This window comes from Ovis canadensis, chromosome 16, assembly GCF_042477335.2.
Source record: "Ovis canadensis isolate MfBH-ARS-UI-01 breed Bighorn chromosome 16, ARS-UI_OviCan_v2, whole genome shotgun sequence".
Lineage (NCBI taxonomy): Eukaryota > Metazoa > Chordata > Mammalia > Artiodactyla > Bovidae > Ovis > Ovis canadensis.
In genome coordinates, this window is record NC_091260.1 from 28572604 (window position 1) to 28593685 (window position 21082).

Genomic DNA, 21082 nt, shown 5'->3' on the forward strand with positions numbered 1-21082 from the left:
TTCTCTCGAGTTTGTCTGGGTGGGAGGCGGAGTTATTTGTTGTAATGTTGGTCTGATCGGCAGATCGGGTGTGTGTAAGTGAGTTCTGAGTCTCGGTCGACAAAAAGGGACTTGAACGCAAAGAGGCAGAGCTAGAGGGAGAGGAGGGCGGGGAACCAGGGGAAAGAGGCACTCAGGGTTGGGGAAGTGTTAGGAACGGAGGGTTAGCGTAGGAGGGAGGGAGTCTGGCTGTCGGAGCAACACCGGAGAGATAAAGCAGAGCGAGAAGAGAGGGAGAGTGAGGGGTGACCAGTGGGAGAAAGAGGGAGACGGAGGAGGCTTAAGAGAAAGAGAAGAGAGTAGAGGAAAGAGTAGCAGAGGAGGGAGAGAAGCAAGGAAGAGGAGGGTTACAGAGTGACTCTGGAAGATGGTGTTTCTCTATTCCAGACACTTCTAAGATTGCAGACTCTTTGCTGGTGGGGAGACTCCGGGTGGTATGGCAGCCAGTTAGGCAGCGGCAAAGTATAATGGACAGCAAGGGACAGACGTTCCAGCCACCTTTCCGCCGCCCGGAGATCCCGGAGCTGTTTCTCCAGCCAATTCGTTTCCCAGCTGGAGTCTCTGAGCGCGCTGCACTACGAGAGCCCAGGGAGCGCCAAGAAGCTAGCTGCTTCTGCAAGATGCCTTCGCCTGAGCAGTAAGAACTTCCTGAGTCCCTGCATCCTCTCTTAGCTGAAACTCCCCAGGAAACAGGGGCGGGAGACCCCAGGGGGAGGGGCGAGGGGGAACCTGGAGCAGCTCTTTCTCCCCTCCCCCTCCCCTGCCCGGCGCGCAAGCATGGATGTGCTCAGCCCCGGGCAGGGCAATAACACCACGTCGTCCCAGGGTCCCTTCGGGACACGCGGCAACGCTACTGGCATCTCCGACGTGACCTTCAGCTATCAAGTAATCACCTCGCTAGTGCTGGGCACGCTCATCTTCTGCGCGGTGCTGGGCAATGCGTGCGTAGTGGCGGCCATCGCCCTGGAGCGCTCCCTGCAGAACGTGGCGAACTATCTCATAGGCTCGCTGGCCATCACCGACCTCATGGTGTCGGTGCTGGTCCTGCCAATGGCCGCGTTGTACCAGGTGCTCAACAAGTGGACTCTGGGACAGGTCACCTGTGACCTGTTCATCGCCCTCGACGTGCTGTGCTGCACCTCGTCCATTCTGCACCTGTGCGCTATCGCGCTGGATAGATACTGGGCCATCACCGACCCCATCGACTACGTGAACAAGAGGACGCCCCGGCGCGCCGCTGCGCTCATCTCGCTCACCTGGCTCATTGGCTTCCTCATCTCCATCCCGCCCATGCTGGGCTGGCGCACCCCGGAAGACCGCTCGGACCCGAACGCGTGCACTATCAGCAAGGACCACGGCTACACTATTTACTCCACCTTCGGCGCTTTCTACATCCCTCTGCTGCTCATGCTGGTTCTCTACGGGCGCATCTTTCGAGCCGCGCGATTCCGCATCCGCAAGACAGTTAAGAAGGTGGACAAGAAGGCAGCCAACCATCGCCTTGCGGCGTCGCCGGCCCCGCAGCCCAGAAAGAGCGTGAGTGCTGAGTCGGATAGCAGAGACTGGAGGCAGGGCACTGAGAACAAGGTAACAGGGGCTCCGTGCGCCAATGGAGCCGTGAGGCAGGGCGAAGAAGGCGCCGCCCTGGAAGTGATCGAAGTGCACCGGGTGGGCAACTCCAAAGAGCATCTTCCGCTGCCCAGCGAAGCCGGTGCTCTCCCCTACGTCCCCGCCTCCTTCGAGAAGAAAAATGAGCGCAACGCCGAGGCCAAGCGCAAGATGGCCCTGGCCCGCGAGAGGAAGACGGTGAAGACCCTGGGCATCATCATGGGCACCTTCATCCTCTGCTGGTTGCCCTTCTTCATCGTGGCCCTCGTCCTGCCCTTCTGCGAAAGCAGCTGCCACATGCCTACCCTGTTGGGGGCCATAATCAACTGGCTGGGCTACTCCAACTCTCTGCTTAACCCTGTCATTTACGCCTACTTCAACAAGGACTTCCAAAACGCGTTTAAGAAGATCATCAAGTGCAAATTCTGCCGCCGATGATGACGGAGTAGCGGCGAGTAGGCCCATCCCATTCATTCTGCCTCCCCTAGTCCTCTGGAATCAAAACCTTTGCTACTTTCCCTCTGACATTCACAGCTGCTTAGGCGCGCTGCTTCCAGACCTCCTCCCCTCAAGCCTCTCCCAAGCCTCAGTCCCCGGGGGGAAGGATGGCGCTCCGCATAAAGAGGCTCTAGCCTCCGGGCAAGAGAGAAACTCCTGTGCTCTGTGAGAGGCGACCTTGGCTCAAACTGACTTCAGAATCAGTTTGATTCCAGCAATTGCCTCCTGCTTCTTCTGCCCCCCAATCTTCGCGGGGGAACTTTAAGCCTCAGCCGTTAAAGGCAAAAAAAAAAAAAAAAAAAAAAATCCACACGAAAAAGAACCTGTACACCCAGCCGCTGCGCCCACAAAAGGCTCCCAAGCGATCGCCCACTGCTACAACTTGAACTTAAGGTTCAGGACTTCGCTTTATTTCCCAGTAAACCCATCCCCGCCCCGTCCCGCTCTCATCTCATCCTTCCTCCCCATCTTCCCTTTATGCCCTCGCCAGTCCTAAAACACTGATTTGCTAGTCGGAAAAGCTGGGAGGGTCTGCTTTTCCCGGTGCCTAATGTGTCCCGGGGAGTCTCCGTCTGCTGGCGTGGGCTCCCAGAGTAACTCTCCCGAAAACAGCCCCCATGCTTTGTTTTCTTGGATTCAAAACAAGTGGCTAGAGGTTGTCTGAGTGGACCAGTAAGTACAAGGCTGGGCCAGAGGGAGAGAGCGAGGGAGCGCGGAACGAATTTATCCTTGCCTGCCTTGATGTCAGCACTCACCAAAGAAACTCACATTCATTGGGAAGGGAGAGCGGACTTATTCGGACAGGTTGCCGGCGAGTCTGTGCGAGCTGGCATCGCCACTTACCTACTGTGGGTGGCGCCCGCCGGCCACGTTGCGTGAGCCGGGCTGGGGCGCCGAGTGTCGAGGATCCGCGCACCTTCGCGGCTGTCTGAGGTCTGGTTTGTGCTGGGCGGGTGCACCGAAAACTAACCCCAACTCGAGCCATCCCGCCTACGCCCCGGGACTTACTCAAGCGAGGGTGTGTCGGCTTGGTCGCTCCGTCCGGTTTTTCGGACCTCATGGACTGTAGCCCGCCAGGCTCTATCCTTGGGATTTTCCGGGCAAGAATACTGGAGTGGGTTGCCATTCCCTTCTCCAGGGTTTCTTCCCGACGCGGGGATCAAACCCAGGTCTCCTACACTGGAGGCGGATTCTTACCGTATGAGCCACCAGGGACGCCCAACAGTTAAAGTTAATGGAAGCCACAGCTTCCAGAGCAGCTCTAAGGACTAGAAAAACTAGGAAGTCCCGAGGGTGCCATTGTCCGGGTGGGCCCGAGCTCTGGCTGGCCCTCCCTTGGAACCTGAAAGGAGAAATTTATCCAATGGAAGCAGATTTTTTTTTCTTCTCCTAATTCACTCCCTCCTTTTCCGAATGGGAAATAGATCTATTTCGCGCACCCTGACACTGAACAAGATTTGTTCTGCAGAATGTCCAGGACACTTGGTTACCAAGATTTTGTTTCCAAAAGGGAAATCAGGGCTTTCAGTAGAATGGGCCCCCACAGGTTTAGCACTATCTGTGACCTCAGAAGTGCTCATATTAAATAGAGGCCCTAGGGCGGCAGAGGATGAGTTGGTTAGATAGCATCACTGACTCAATGGGCAGGAGTTTGAGAAAACTCTGGGAGATGGTGAAGGACAGGGAAGCCTGGCATGCTGCAGTCCATGGGGTCGCAAAGAGTAGGACACGATTTAGCCAGTGAACAACAATAAAGGACTCACTAGGGGTGCTTTCTCTGCGGAGTCCAGGGGACTCCTGTACACAGCTCCTTGCCCTGACTGTCCTGCAACACAGGTTTGCCCAGAAAACGGTCTCTTGTCATTTTAATGTATGGAGCACTCTAAGCTTTCTTCTTAAAGTCCTTTCAGCCTTGCCACTCCTGCTGAAAAACCAGTTATCTTTACTGCCCCCAGAAGGGAAGTTTTTCAGCTCCATTTGAATATAAGTTTCCATCCATGTGACCAGAATCAAGAAGTTTGTTATAATTAGAGCTAGCCTCTAATTTTCTGATGAATGATGGTTTCTTTTCCAGTAATTGCACAAAGTTAATGATTCTTACTCCCTTCTCCATCCCTGCTTACCTTTGGAATGATTCCTTGGCCTGTTTTGAGAATTGTGTTAAAAAATTTTGCCAATGAAAAAAGTTCTCTTGTGTTAAAATGAAGAAAGTGAAAAGACAGCTCTATCACTTGTAGCCCTTTTATTGTTTGTCAAACAGAACAAAACCTCCATTTGGTATCTTTTTCTCAGACCTAAACCAAGAGTAAGCATCACATCCCCTTAAAAGAGAGGAACTATAAGCACTCTGGGAACTCAGTGGATGATTTTTCTATGCATAAGTAATGCTTCTCTTTTTTTAAGGGTTTTTTTTTTTTTTGATGTGGCCCATTTTTTAAAGTCTTTATTGAATTTGTTACAATATTGTTTCTGTTTTATGTTTTGTTTGGGGGAGGGGGAGGTGGCTAGAGGTATGTGGGACTCTTAGCTTTACCACCAGAGATCAAACATGCACCCCCAGCATTGGAAGGGAAAGTCCTAACCACTGAACTTGCCAGGGAAGCTTGGCATAAATAATGCTTAAAAGGGGCTATGGTGGATAAAATGAGAGAGATTTCTCCGGTCCATCACTTATTTATTTAAAAATTCAATTTTTTTTTCTCACAGTAATTTAAGTAGAGCTATATGAAAAACCAAACTTTGCTGTATGTCTTCCTACATTTTAAGGACAAATTCTCTAGATAAGATAATTTGAGTCCTAAATTGCTCATCCAAATTTTACCTTGATCAGCATTTGAAGTCTTGAGACTTCTATTTATTTGTGTCTTTTGCAGAACTTTGTCAATGGCTTTGGGACCTTTGTTCTTCCTGACTTGGAGGATTTACACACAAATGGGGAAGGAGCATCTAATTAGAGTATAATTGCCAAAACAATAGGAGAGATTTGAGGAATAAGTGCAAAAGAGCTGCATAGCACTAAAGAGCCCCTGATGCTTTTTTTTTTTTTTTTCTGTTTAAGTATTGTATTAAGGTAAAGTATATATGCATCAAAATTGGCCTTCACTCTTCCCAGTGACCATAAAGGACTTTAATAATGGTAATGCTACAATAAACTGATATCAGTAACATATACATCTTTATTTTAATCATAATCACTGTCTGCTTGTATTTATTTGTATAATTTTAAAGTTGAAGTTAAAAAAAAAATACTGTTACCAGGAGAAGATCCTGCTATACACATCAGGGATCTGACACCTAGAGAAATAAATTTCGTTTTAGCACAGAAACTCATGTAGTTTCTTTTTTAAAAATTCCTGTCTCTGGAAAGAGAGCCTGACATTTCATCTTTTACCCTTGAAACCATACAGTTTCCCTGACTGACACCTACAGTGAAGACTTAGACATCTGTCTAATTGATATAGACAAGGTGGGGGACTTGCCGAAGAGAAATGCAGACTCTAGTAAAAGCGCCAGGGGCCTGTGTTGCCTTTTGAGTGCAGTTGACAGTGACAAGCCCCCTTCCCTGTCTCCCCTACAGTTTCCAGCTGGAAGAAATTAGCCTTCCTGGTTTCAAACGAAGCAAAACATCGTTTTGAGGTTTGTCACTTATTTAAAAGTGAAGGGGCATTTTCCTTTCTGGCTGGGTCTCACTTGATAGTGGGATTTTTAAATGGAAGATCTATTACTACATTAAGATTCAAATGCTCTCTTTTCCCTGTGAAATCATCAGTAAGGCCTCTTGTTTCCCATGTTATGTTTGTTAATTTCACTGTTTTCTGGTGCCAGAAGGATGGCTGTAGGGCAAGGTAAACCCAAGTAAGCCTCAAGGGGAAAACAAAGTCAGAGCTATTATGGCCAGAGAAGAGGACACTGTGAAGCCTAATTTAGGCAATGTATGTACATACATATTCTCCTGATAATGAAAAGTCAAGATAGGAATCGAGATCACAAGAACTGTCTAGAGTTTTTCATTTGAAAAGTATTACATAAAGACGTCCCTGACCTTGAGTAAAATGATGCATTTGGTACATTTGTCTTATAGATTGTGGATATCGCCCTTCTTGGCCTTTGCTTTATGCTCTGGCATCGTTTCCTCCAAGGAGACAGCAGCTTTCTGTTTTCTACAGGGCTTCTTGAGCCTGTGTTAACACTCTAATTAAGAAAGAGAGTGTTGTAATCAGTCACTTCCAGTGTGACTAACAAGCCCAGATAAACAATTAGCGACTGTCACGTGTCAGGCTTTTTTGGATAATGTTGAAATATGGGACTGTAATATAAGCTGCTATAGACACCCTGAAGGCATTTTCAACCTACTTGGGTACTAAAGAATATACTACTAAGGCTAATAAGTAAACACTCAGCAGAATATAGGTATCATCTAAATACAGGAGTGGTTCTAAGGATTTGGAGGACAATGATCATTGTGGGCTGGGGGATGGTAGGGAAGATTGGGTAAAGAAAACTGTGTAGAGCATCCAGGATTGAGCTCTGAGCACATGAGGAGTGATAGAAAATGCAGATGTTCTTCACGAGGTGACAAAGAGAGTGCAATTCCCTCTACCAAGTGGGGGCCTGGAATGAAATTTTTATCTGGATTCCTTACATGCATCAGTCTGGATTGATTATGAAGGTAGTGATTCTAGCAAAAGATTCAGGCTCAAGACTTCCCATGAGTTATAACAACATGAAGAGTCTGGGAAGAGAGAGAAGAATCTAAAACCAAAGGAATGGGGATTAGGGTAGCTAGATAAGAGGAGGAGGAAATGGCAACCCACTCCAGTGTTCTTGCCTGGAGAGCCTGGTGGGCTGCCGTCTATGGGGTCGCACAGAATCAGACACGACTGAAGCGACTTAGTAGTAGTAGTAGTAGATAAGAGGAAGAATGTTCTGAGCAGAGGCAGAGCACATGAATAAGAAGAAACTCATCAAACCATTTAAGAGTGACAACAGGGTGACCAGGGTAGGTACAAGATAATAACTCATATTTATGTAATGTTTGTGATTTTGCCCAGTGGTTTTCACATGTAAAGTGGAAGTGTTTGTTGCTGAGTCATGTCCAACTCTTTGCAACCCTAAGGATGATAGCCCACAGGTTCCTCTGTGTGTGGACTTCTCTAGGCAAGAATGCTTCAGTGTGTAGGTAGTTATTCCCTTCTCCAGTGGGTATTCCCAACCCAGGGGTCAAACCTGAGTCTCCCAATGGCAGGCAGATTCTTTACTGTCTGATGCACAAGGGAAGCCTCAAGAATTTTGAAGCGGGTGGCCATGGTGGTTTGGATGGTAAAAAATCTGCTGCAGTGCAGGAGACCCAGGTTTGATCCCTCACTGGGAAGATCCCCTGGAGAAGGGAATGGCAACCCACTCTAGTTTTCTTACCTGGAGAATTCCATAGATAGAGGATCAGTGGGGTCGTAAAGAGTTTGACATGGCTGAGCAACTTTCACGCATAAGAAACATATAAATTTGAGATAGCAGATCCTTCTGGAAATACTAAATAGACCATTTTAGCCAAAGCAGAAGATTCATACACTAATGGGTACATACAGTAATGCTTGAGATCATATATGGAATCATTATAATACCAGTGGTTTCATTCATGGGGACCACTGTTATTGAGAGCAGATGTGTACTGTTTGCAGGTAATCTCAATGATGCAGGTAGGAAACAATAAATGCCTGAATGTGGGATGCTGGTAAGACCGAAAAGTACATCAGAGAAAGAACTGGCAAGACTTGGTGCCTGGATGTGAAGAGAGAGGGAGCTGAAGATGCTGATGAGGTTTTTTTTTTTGTTTGTTTTATAGATTCTTCTAATCTTTTGTTAATTAATTAGCTTATTTATTTTTGGCTGTGCTGAGCCTCATTGCTGCATGAGGACTTTCTCTAGATGTGTTGAGCGTGGGCTACTCTTCGTTGTGATAAGTGGGCTTCTCATTGTGCTGGCTTCTCAGAGCACAGGCTCTAGGAACACAGGCTCAGTAGTTGTGGCGCATGGGCTTAGCTACTCTGAGGCGTGTTGAATTCTCCTGGACCCGGGATCCAATCCATGTGCCCTGCACAGGCAGGTGGATTCTCACCCACTCTACCATCAGGGAAGTCTGCTGATGAGGTTTTGAGCCAAGGAGATTTGAGCAAATAACAGAAGAGGGAAAGTCAGGAATTGTTTCTCCTATGGGTCTTTGTTTTTTCAGCTTTATCTATAAATGTGAAAAAGCTTTGTTCTCTACTAAAAAGAATCCCCAGCCCAGATGGCAGGGAACTGCTGATAATGGTAGTGATACACGTGGTGTGGCATTTGAACAATCTGTCATTTGGGTGATTATGTGAAGAACGTCACCTCCTAGATCAATGGTTGTACTGATTATTGATACATTTTTAAAAAGTAGAATATGTTCATTGTTTTTTGGAGAGAGCACAATTCCAAGGGACTATAGCAGCCTTTCAAGAAGAGTGCCCCAATCTCAGATGTTAGGCAGGGATATTTGAAACCCAGAAGGCTGGCAATGTACAGTTGACCAAGCGAAGAACAGAGCAATCCAGTTTGCTCTTCAAGTTCACTTATTAAGAATCAAAGCAGACCTATTTTACCCTTGAACTAGATCTTTCTAGAAAATCTAGATCCATGAGACTGAAGTATCCAGTAAATTTTGTTTTCCAAATAAATCACTTTGCAATGGCAAGGATGGGGAAATGAGTCGGATCCACAGGCAATTTCACAAATCTAATCCTATCTCAGATATTTCCAGGCTCCCTGTATGTAATCCTGAACAATTGCTCAGACTTCCACAAAATTCGCCAGGCCAAAATTTCAAGGAGCTGTCTTGCATTGGCAAGTGGTCCTTTTGTGTCTCATATGGTTTCATCTCTGAAGAAAGAAAAGGAAGTAGGTTGACTGGGAGAAGAGAAGGGGGAAGAAGAGAGGAGACAACAGGACCCACCTATCTTGTTATTCGGCTGGCTGTGGAGATTGATGAGGAAGTTTTGAAACTTCTCCAAAATCCTTGCAGGGGAAGCATTCTGTGAAATATAGTGTGCTTCATGGTTCCTGGAAGCAATGAGTCTGTCTTTGCAAAAATTAAAAAGAGAGAAAGCAAACTTTGAAAGCTCGTTTTAATTTTAAAAGAACAGTATTAATAGAAACAGGAGTCTAATTGTAAATATTGACAATGTAGTGTTTGAAAGTGTATCCTGTATTGTATAGATACATCATTTTTAATACAGACTAAACACGCTGTATGGATATCACAATGCAGTTGTATAGTGATGATCTATTCATGAAGATGCACAGGGCTTTCAAGGTTTAGGAGGGACTGACCATGCACTAGGCTGTTAGAGAGCCCCTAATGCACTTCAGTTCCTATAAAGAATTGGGTGGGTATCCACAATTCTAGAAATAACCTTAATAATCATTAATGACATTGACATCAGTGTTAATAGTTTCTGTTTGGTTAAAACATCCTGTTATGGATTAAAGATGTTTTAGATGGTGGTGATTATGCTCACCAGTATCCAAGACTTTTTCTTCCTGGGTATAGTGCTAGATTACATATCTCAACCTCCTTTCTTATGAGGCTGATGTTAGACTAATATAATACATACAGAATTAATATCTTTCTTTTGAAGGTTGGACTGTAAATACCTCCAGAGTGATCTTCTTTTCCCATTTGATAGCTAGAGAGGATTCCCTGCACCTGGAGGAGGATGGAACCACAGGTACAAGGATCCCTGGATCCCTTCTTTATGTAGACCAGATTCTTCTCCTTTTCACACCCCATGCAACCTTTGATTGTGATATGAACAGAAATAAAACCTGAGTTTGACTTAATTAAGCTGAAATTTGGGGGATTGTTTATAGAACAATCTATTCTGATCAATATAAAATATCCATAAGTAGTACACTGAGTGAAAAATTTGCAGTCCTGTCAGTGACTTTGTCAGGAAGGTTGCTCCAGATAACTGAAGTGACTGACTGCCAACTTCTTTCCATTCTGGCCAAGGTCACTAACCTGCTGGGGAGGCATGGACGTGGGGCAGGATGACACACACGCAGTGTATGTTCTGAACAGTACTGGGCGTCCAAGAGGAGCCTGGAGTCCATCTCTGGTACCTAAGCCCAGAGACTTTGTTTTATACAGAGCCTTTATAGGTAGGCCCCTGGGCAACAGCTTTGGCTATTTCTTGGGTTTTGCGGAAAATTATAAAGTAGGAAAATTGATTTTGAATGCCTTTTCTTTTCTTTCAGGCAGCTTTTTCTTCCATTGTGCTTTCTCCATTAGCCTCTCAAAACTTGCACTGCCTGTCATACATTTAAAGTCTCCTACAGGCCATTTTTATTCCCCATTCTCTTAATTTTGGATCATACCAAAGGTAGCAGAGGAGCAGGCCAGTCCAGAAGAAAAACAAAGTTGACTAAGTTGACTGGCAATGATGGTGAACAATGACAACTTTTTTTTTTTTATCATTTGGACAGCTGAGAGAGGAGGCATTCCATATTCTTTATAGAGACACAGCTAATAATAATAACATGCAAAAAATAAAAATACTATAGAATATCTTGTGATATGGTATATTTCCATGGTTATAACACATAAACATTATCTCCAGGGAAATGAAACCATCTGATCCTAGGTATACTGCATTTTTCTAATAGCAGTTTTCTTTAAGCCCATGTGTTTATACATGTAGGTAGATGAAAATAAAATGCAACTGGCCAAGAACATTTCCTGTATTAATACATGAGATTTTTCAAGAGTTCTTGCAGCTGGAATGGCTTAGACTAGCATTATGGAGGAAAGACTGATAAGGGAGTGATTATAATAGAGGTCTGCAAAGAAAGAGCTGAGAGGTCTTAGAGATGGATTGGGTCTGAAACAGGCTGCTAAAGAAAAAAACACATTTAGAGATTTTAGAGAGTGGAATAGACTAGAAATAGGGAAATAACAAGCAGAAGGTACTACTCTGGGAAAAAAGAAATAGGTCTTTGATAAATTTACAGAATTCAATTTGAATAACAGGAAAGAGTAAGAAACCAGCAAAACTGATAAGAGATAAGGGGGCACAGAGAGGCCAAGAGGTCATTGCATGTGAAACACTACCAGGAGAGGTTATGTTGTTATAAGAACTAAAGGGAAGGATTACATGAAATAAACATTTCTTTTTTCTTTTCGATAAAAGGAAACCAGTGCATGCCAATAGTGACTAAGGAAATGGAAGTAACAAAGAGGGAAGATTGAAGGCTGCTGCTGCTGCTGCTGCTAAGTCGCTTCAGTCGTGTCCGACTCTGTGCGACCCCATAGACGGCAGCCCACCAGGCTCCCCCGTCCCTGGGATTCTCCAGGCAAGAACACTGGAATGGGTTGCCATTTCCTTCTCCAATGCATGAAAGTGAAAAGTGAAAGGGAAGTCGCTCAGTCGTGTCTGACTCTTAGCGACCCCATGGACTGCAGCCCACCAGGCTCCTCCGTCCATGGGATTTTCCAGGCAAGAGTACTGGAGTGGGGTGCCATAGATTGAAGGCAGTAAGAAAATATACTGGAGAAAGAAGGAATAATTGGAGTGAAGTCTTGACGAAGACAGGAGGTTGGAGGGTTAAATTTTGAGATGGAGACACTCTGTGATATAGGAGGTAAAGGGAGAATGTGTGGAAAAGTAGAGATATAATCCAGCCTTGGGGAGGAAGGAAGAAGCTGCATGGTTTCATTCCAGAGTTACACATTTAGATGGATGCCCCCAGTGAACAATCAAAATGGAAGCACATCTGTTATCTGGGAGCCAGATAGAAGGCCAGATAGTTGAGTGGAGCTGGAGGCTGCGGCAGTGCTTGGCAAACCTTGTCTCTGAGTTTGTGCTGACCTTTAAGCTACAGCATGTGAGAGCATTTTTTCTGCTCCTCCTAGCCTGTCTCTCTCATTTTCTTACTTCTTCACTATATTTGGCATGATCCAAAATTGAGGAATCAATGCATTGGAGTACTTTCTCAGGCTGGAAGTGGTATCTGATCATATTTGAACATTCAGTTGGTATGAATTTCAAATGTGCTCTTACCTCACTTGATAGTTTTTTATGTAAATTTTCATATTACTTGGTTTACTATACTTCTTACCCTTAAGTCATAGTTTGATAATATCTAGTGTGATAATAATGGGTTTGACAGCACTACTACTGATTTTTTATAAATGTTTATATCTCATTGGAAAAGACCCTGATGCTGGGAGGGATTGGGGGCAGGAGGGGAAGGGGATGACAGAGGATGAGATGATTGGATGGCATCAGTGACTCGATGGACATGAGTTTGAGTGAACTCCGGGAGTTGGTGATGGACAGGGAGGCCTGGCGTGCTATGATTCATGGGGTCGCAAAGAGTCGGACATGGCTGAGTGACTGAACTGAACTGAACAGATATATACATATATATATATATATATATATACACACATACATATATGGGCTTCCCTCATAGCTCAGTTGGTAAAGAATCCACCTGCAATGCGGTCGGGAAGATCCACTGGAAAAGGGATGGGCTACTCACTCCAGTATTCTTGGCTCAGCTGGTAAAGAATCCGCTTACAACGCAGGAGACCTGAGTTTGATCTCTGGGTCAGGAAGATCCCCTGGAGAAGGGAAAGGCTACCCACACAGTATTCTGGCCTGGAGAATTCCATGGACTATAGTCCATGGGGTCGCAAAGACTCGGACACGGCTGAGCGACCTTCACTTTCACTTTCATATATATATATATATAACATATATATATATATATATATATATATATATATAAAACTTGGGCTTCCCTAGTGGCTTAGTGGTAAAGAATCTGCCTGTAACGCAGGAGACACAGGAGACACTGGCTGGATCCCTGGGTCAGGAAGATCCCCAGAATGAGGCCATGGCAACCCACTCCAGAACTCTTGCCTGGAGAATCCAGGATCCTGAGGATCCTGGTGGGCTACAATCCATAGGGTCACAAAGAGTCTGATATGACTGAAGTGACTGAACACACAGGCATGCATATAGTAACAGGGTGCAGTAGCTTTGATCTAGGTGGATGGGTATGTGATTTCATGTTTTAGAAAAAAAAATATTGATAGTCCTTTGATGGCTACCAAAGAGGTAGTGCTTGCATTAAGGAAGAGTCTAAGAATAAAAGTGCCATAGACTCCATCTTCCTTTTGTAATTCTTGTTAGTTGATTGAGGAGCTTTCACCATTAGAATGTTATATAAGTCTTATATCATCCCTGGGATATATAAGTGGAAGAGTTTCCAAATAAATCTGCCTTTCTACAGATTCAAAACAGGTACAGACAATTTAAGTGATGATCCTAAGTTTACATGGCTGATTAGAGAGTCTAGTTCTCTGTCCACAGAGCATTGAAGCCCCCAAGAAAGAAGCATATCTACCAATCTAAGAGAATTAAGAGGCAGACCTTTTAAGTCCTTAGAAAGAAAACAGGCTAGCAGTGCTAATGTGCAAAAAAAGCCTGCTCTGTCTTCTCTCAGCTTCTCCCATCTCCTCAGTTAAATGAAAAATCCAAGGAGAATAAGGTCACCATCTATTTAATAGTTAACATTGAATTATCTCAGATCATAATTTGAATTAAAATATACCTCTTTATTGAGGTAGAATTAAATTCACTTGTGGTAACTTGAAGTTCACATTTAGCATTAATCACGGCATTCGAGGAAAGTTAATCCCAAATTAATCCTATAAATTCTGCTAATGTAGCCATGCTAAAATGGGACAGCTCAAGCAATATGGCCTTTCCATGTTTTTCCTCTTCAGGTTCTAAGTTATGACTCCTCTTTCAGCTATTGAATAATGAATGTATTTATCACAGAGTGCCATCGATCAGAGTAGAGATTTAAGTTAGAAATGGAAACAGCATTGATGCCTAATAACTATGATGTTAACCTTGGATAATGGTGTCATGATTTTCAGAGTATTTAACCTACAGGAGGAATCCACTGTCATTTTCATCTCAAAGTTGCTTCTACTGTCTTATTTTGGCCAGGAGCTAAATCCTCATGCTTTAACTAGGAAACTGTTAACATTATGACATAACACCTTGTTTGTATAGTTGAGGTAATTAATCTTAATTCAAGCAGGGCTGTAGTGTAAACTTTGTAGAAATACTGATTATTCAGAATAAATTATATTTAAATATGTTCCAACAAGTTGTGCAAACCTTTGAAAATGAAGGCACAGAGAAAAGTTACAAAGCCTTTCTTCTTATTAACTATTTGTCAATCAAAAGTTTCCTGAAATTTAGGGTCTACAAACTGGAGTAAGGATTTGTTTTCAATATTTTTACAGAGCTTCTACCACGTTTCCAGTACTGCAGATACTCTAAAGAGGCACACAGTTTTCATACACATTTCCTGCAATTAAACACTTTTTATCTAGGCTGTAGACTGAGGTAAATTCTGGAGTATTCATAAGGAGAAAGAGTAGCCTAGACACAGAGAGAGATGGCTGACAATAGTAAGGGCTGTCAATATCCCAACATAAAGGAGACGTTCCAGGAATTTGCCACTTAGTGAATGGTGGGCAAAACACTGAAACGTAGGAGGACAAGGAAAATCAGGGGATGAAGTGACCCCACAGCAGTATTTTCAAGCTATTTATGTAGCTGGATAGTGAGGAAATGAGTTGTGACCAAAACTCCCCATACCATTTAACATGTTGAAGTGGGCAGTTCAGTTCAGTTCAGTTCAGTCGCTCAGTCGTGTCCGACTCTTTGTGACCCTATGAATTGCAGCACACCAGGCCTCCCTGTTCATCACCACTCCCGGAGTTCACTCAAACTCATGTCCATCGAGTCGCTGATGCCATCCAGCCATCTCATCCTCTGTCGTCCTTCTCCTGCCCCCAATCCCTCCCAGCATCAGAGTCTTCTCCAATGAGTCAACTCTTCACATGAGGTGGCCAAAGTACTAGAGTTTCAGCTTTAGCATCAGTCCTTCCAAAGAACACCCAGGGCCGATCTCCTTTAGGACGGACTGGTTGGATCTCCTTGTAGTCCAAGGGACTCGCAAGAGTCTTCTCCAACACCACAGTTCAAAAGCATCAATTCTTCGGTGCTCAGCTTTCTTCACAGTCCAACTCTCACATCCATACGTGACCACTGGAAAAACCATAACCTTGACTAGATGGACATTTGTTGGCAAAGTAATGTCTCTGCTTTTGAATATGCCATCTAGGTTGGTCATAACGTTCCTTCCAAGGAGTAAGCATCTTTTAATTTCATGGCTGCAATCACCATCTGCAGAGTTGTTTGTAAATACTTACACTCTAATGGTTGTTCTTAATTCTGGCTAATTTAAATTATTGGGGAGCTTTTAAATATATAAATGACTGACTACCACCTGGAGATTCTGATTCATTGAGTCTGGAGTTAGGCCTAAGAAATCACTATTAACAACAACAACAAGAAAGAACCTCCTTGGGTGATTTTAAAATACAGGAAATGGATACAAAGAAGTTAGAAAACATTTAAGGGCATATCAGAAAACTCTTCATATAAAGATGTGTTGTGTGCTTCATGATAATTTTAACTTTATGAGTCTGAGACTTTATAACAGAGAAATATGATATTTGGGGCTATCTTCTACCTTTGAGAAAAAATGAGAAAAGGCCAATAAAACTTTGCTCTTGGTCTCCTGCTTATGATAGGAAGCCTTCTGGGAACCAACAATATAGCAAACAATTTAGAACTCAGCATAAATAGAAGTTAACTGTAAATGGACTTTTAAAAAGTGATTAATATTTAGGGTATCTACATTATACAAATACATCAATTTTAGATCTTGTGAAGTTAAAAATGACTGCCAGAGCTGAAAAGGTTAATGACATCCTCTGTTAACCAGAATGAGGCCTTGTCATTGAGAGAACATTTACTGCCCAGTGTTGTGAAGGAGATATATATGTACCTTTTGCAAAATGACCTTTATACACAAATCTTTAAGGTTGTAAATTTGTTTACTAATGATAAATCACAGTCCTGGAGTTATGGAATGAGGAAGGGGATTGATCTATGTAATAACTCAAGAATAAACAGGAAATATTAACAAGGAATGGGATGTAGGTCAGTGGTCATTTTGGCAAATACAGTTTTGACCTCCTGATGTTCTATATCTTTGGTTCTTAAATTTGGTTCTACTGTTTTTCAATTTGAACTTAAGCACTAGAGATGCACTCAGTGCACTAGAGATGAATTTAAGCACCAAGTCTAGAGATGTGTGCTAACCTAGTGTAACAATTTATTTAATCTGCCATTATTTTAATAGGAATGTACTTATAAATACAAATTATTTGACAAAAATTAAATCTCTGAGGAAAATTAAGGACTAATTTTGAAGGAATTAGATGATTAGAATAAGTACTATGTCATGATAGATGTTAATTTTGTTGAAGTATAACTGTTCTAATAAGTTCAGTTCAGTTCAGTCGCTCAGTCATGTCCGATTCTTTGTGACCCCATGAATTTCAGCACGCCAGGCCTTCCTGTCCATCACCAGCTCCCGGAGTTCACTCAAACTCATGTCCATCAAGTCAGTGATGCCATCCAGCCATCTCATCCTCTGTCGTCCCCTTCTCTTCCTGCCCCCAATCCCTCCCAGCATCAGAGTCTTCTCCAATGAGTCAACTCTTCACATGAGGTGGCCAAAGTACTGGAGTTTCAGCTTTAGCATCAGTCCTTCCAATGAACACCCAGGGCTGATCTCCTTTAGGATGGACTGGTTGGATCTCCTTATAGTCCAAGGGACTCTCAAGAGTCTTCTCCAACACCACAGTTCAAAAGCATTAATTCTTCAGTGCTCAGCTTTCTTCACAGTCCAACTCTCACATCCATAAATGACCACTGGAAAAACCATAGCCTTGACTAGACAGACCTTTGTGGGCAAAATAATGTCTCTGCTTTTCAGTATGCTATCTAGGTTGGTCATAACTTTTCTTCCAAGGAGTAAGCGTCTTTTAATTTCATGGCTGCAATCACCATCTGTAGCGATTTTGGAGCCCCCCAAAATAAAGTCTGACACTGTTTCCCCATCTATTTCCCATGAAGTGATGGAACCGGATGCCATGATCTTCGTTTTCTGAATGTTGAGCTTGAAGCCAACTTTTTCACTCTCCTCTTTCATTTTCATCGAGAGGCTTTTTAGTTCCTCTTAACTTTCTGCCATAAGGGTAGTGTCATCTGTGTATCTGAGGTTATTGATATTTCTCCTGGCAATCTTGATTCAAGCTTGTGAATCTTCCAGTCCAGCGTTTCTCATGATGTCCTCTGCATATGAATTAAATAAGCAGGGTGACAATATACAACCTTGACGTACTCATTTTCCTATTTGGAACCAGTCTGTTGTTTCATGTCCAGTTCTAATTGTTGCTTCCTGACCTGCATATAGGTTTCTCAAGAGGCAGATCATGTGGTCTGGTATTCCTATCTCTTTCAGAATTTTCCACAGTTTATTGTGATCCACATAATCAAAGGCGTTGGCATAGTCAATAAAGCAGAAATAGATGTTTTTCTGGAACTCTTTTGCTTTTTCCATGATCCAGTGGATGTTGGCAATTTGATCTCTGGTTCCTCTGCCTTGTCTAAAACCAGCTTGAACATCTGGAAGTTCATGGCTCATGTATTGCTGAAGCCTGGCTTGGAGAATTTTGACCATTACTTTACTACAGTACAATTGTGCATTAGTTTGAGCTTTCTTTGGCATTGCCTTTCTTTGGGATTGGAATGAAAACTGACCTTTTCCAGTCCTGTGGCCACTGCTGAGTTTTCCAAATTTGCTGGCATATTGAGTGCAGCATTTTCACAGCCTCATCTTTCAGGATTTGAAGTAGCTCAGCTGGAATTCCATCATCGCCACTAGCTTTGTTCATAATGATGCCTTCTAAGGCCCACTTGATTTCACATTCCAGGATGTCTGGCTCTAGATGAGTGATCACACCATCATGATTATCTTGGTCATGAAGCTCTTTTTTGTACAGTTCTTCTGTGTATTCTTGCCATCTCTTCTTAATATCTTCTGCTTCTGTTAGGTCCATACCATTTCTGTCCTTTATTGATCCCATCTTTGCATGAAATGTTCCCTTGGTATCTCTAATTTTCTTGAGGAGATCTCTAGTTCTAATAAATTTACTATTAAATTTTGTTTATAGATTGAGTGTTCCCATCAAGGCTGCAATGTAATTTGTTAAAGTTAAAAATGGAAAACTCAAAAATTGTACAAGAATTTTCTAGTTAATGATAGTCATTTTCATCCCCACATTTAATTCTAAGCTTTCCTGAATTCTTAAAATCAACAAGACATAGAAAAAGAGAAAAAATACCCACATAGATTATATCAGTGGGGATGAAGTGGTAAAACTGACATCCATGAGCTAGATATTTTAAGAAATTTCTGCAAGATGTAATAGAAATAGTACCAGATCTGAGGGAGGTTTCTACATGCATAGAATGTAATTAATTCTTCCATCCATCCATGCACTCTTTCACTCACTTAGTTTATAAATATTTATAGAGTGTATATAATGTGTCTCATATTTTTGAGACATTAAAGCTTCCTAGGTGGCCCAGGGGTAAATAATCTGCCTGCAGGGCAGGAGGCGCAAGAGACACAGGTTTGACCCTTGGGTTGGGAAGATCCCCTGAAGTAGGAAATGCCAACCCACTCAAGTATTCTTGTTTGGAGAATTCCATGGACAGAGGAGCCTGGTGAGCTCAAGTCCGTGCGGTTGCAGAATCGGACAAGACTGAGCATAGACACTCAGCTTCAAAGATCACAGAGGCAATAGTATTAACACAATTTTTGCTCTCATGAGGTCTAGTGAGGGGAGACATTGTCCAAAAGTCTGTGAATAAACAAACAAGATACAATATTATAATAAGGAGGATTCCTGGGGGGAGTGCTAGCAGTGGTTGTATGAAGCTCTATTTTATTGTGTGTCAGGAAGACCTCCCTGAAGACATGATGATAGTGCTGAGATCTGAATAGTAGGAGGGAATCAGCCACAAGACGATTCAGAGGAACAGCATTTCGGGCAGATGCAGTAACAAATGCAAGTGCTAAGAAGAGCTAAAATGGTCCAGCATGGCTGAAGAGGTGTGAAGGAGAGAGTTACAAGACATGAAGCCAAAGTAGATGCAACTTTACTGCTAAGGTAGTAAACTGTAAGCCTCAGGGCCTCACATTGACATCAGTTCTTGTAAGACCTTGTATTGAATTTTGTATTATTTTTCTTGAATTGGACCCATCAGCTTGCATAAACTTTAGGTTCCTTAAAGTTTGGATTCGCTCCTGAATCAGAGGTCCAGGGACAACAAGGAAGAATTTATAGGCTCTGGAAAGGGCATCTAGCTTTTTTGGTTGTTGATCTGGGGAGCCTTGGAAGGTTTGGGGCAGGAAGTACAGTGCTATGACTGATATGTGCCATGTATTATAGAAGGATTTCTGAGGCAGCTCTCCAGTGGATGGACCACATAGGTAGGTAGGAATATAAGGCAAGGTCCCTTAGGAGGGTTTTTACAGAATTGTCCCAAGGGCTTAGGAGATGGTGGCTTGGAACAGTGAGGCTGCAGTGGAGATGGAGGGAAGGGGATCTGTGTAAAATCATCTGAATAAAATCTCTAAAAAATATCCTTCCAAGTTCAAGTTGAAGGCATGGGTGGGAAGTGGGTAGTGACTAGAAGTAATATCTTAATCCTAATAATGACTTTGAGAAATGCATACTACTGAACCAAATCATTACATAAAAGGCTAATGAGATGTTTTTAAAAGAATAACATTCATTATTAGTGAAAATGTGGTGACAATGAACATTCATATGTACAGCTAATAAAACATCAATTGGCACACATTTTTCTGAAGCGAAATTGGTGCTATGCATCACAAACCTTTCAATGTGTGTTATTTTTGTTTCATTAATTCCACTTTTAGTAAAATCTTCTGTGGATATAATCAGACCACTGATGAATCATGCATTTATAGAAATGGTTCTTATAGCATTGTTAATATCGCAGATGAACTGGACAGAGGTTAAATGTTCAATAATATGGGTTTGAGTGAATTCATTAGGGTAATCCTTACAATGAAATACTGTGAAGTAATTGAAAAAGAATGCATAAGCACATATGTATTGGTTTTGAATGATATTAGCAATCTGTTGTTAATGAGAAAAGCAAGTTACAAAATATTGTACATGAAGAAATATTTATGCATATGAATAACAAAAAGTCTTGGATATATATCTACATGCTAACAATGTTTATCTTTCTGTGGTAGGACTGAGGATGGTTAAAATTTTTTCTGTCATGAATTTTCATAACATATGATATAAAAAATAAATTTAATTAGTGGTAGGAAATATTTTATATTTATAGAAAATTTGTATTATGTTTGTTATAGCTTTTGAGACTCCAAAGCAAATATCTTTTGCCATGTGGGATGTATTGTATATGTAGTTATAACCCACTAAAATTTTATTTCCATAATATTTTAGTTGTGGAGACAAGAATACACATAAGAAACAATTAGACGGAATGAAATGAAATAAATAACACAATGTTAAGTGATGTAAATGACACGATTTGCATCAGAAGATCAGTACAGACAGAATCTAAAGGGACCCAGGGAATCAACTCATTCTACCTTCTCCACGAAGTGAGATGAGCATGGCTTTTTAAGCTGATAGGATTGACAAGGAGTCACTTGGATGCAGAGATTAATGACTTATGAAGGCAGAGGTAAAGTGGTTGGTATAGTTAGACCTTGTTTGTGCATTTGAATGAATAAAGTCATAAGACGTATGGTAAGCTAGGAAGAAGAATTCATAAATTTCATTATGAATCCATCATCTGCATGTCAGGAAATTATTCTGGCCTCTTGAACAGTAGAG

At 42.6% G+C, this 21082-nt stretch overlaps 1 protein-coding gene across 1 annotated transcript; it reads left to right on the top strand.

Moving 5' to 3' along the window:
• The first annotated feature begins 737 nt into the window (after positions 1-737).
• On the top strand, positions 738-2451 carry HTR1A (5-hydroxytryptamine receptor 1A). Its single transcript, XM_069556102.1, has one exon. It carries the CDS (start codon positions 817-819, stop codon positions 2083-2085), a length of 1269 nt encoding a protein of 422 aa, XP_069412203.1. The 5' UTR covers positions 738-816; the 3' UTR covers positions 2086-2451.
• Positions 2452-21082: the final 18631 nt, after the last annotated feature.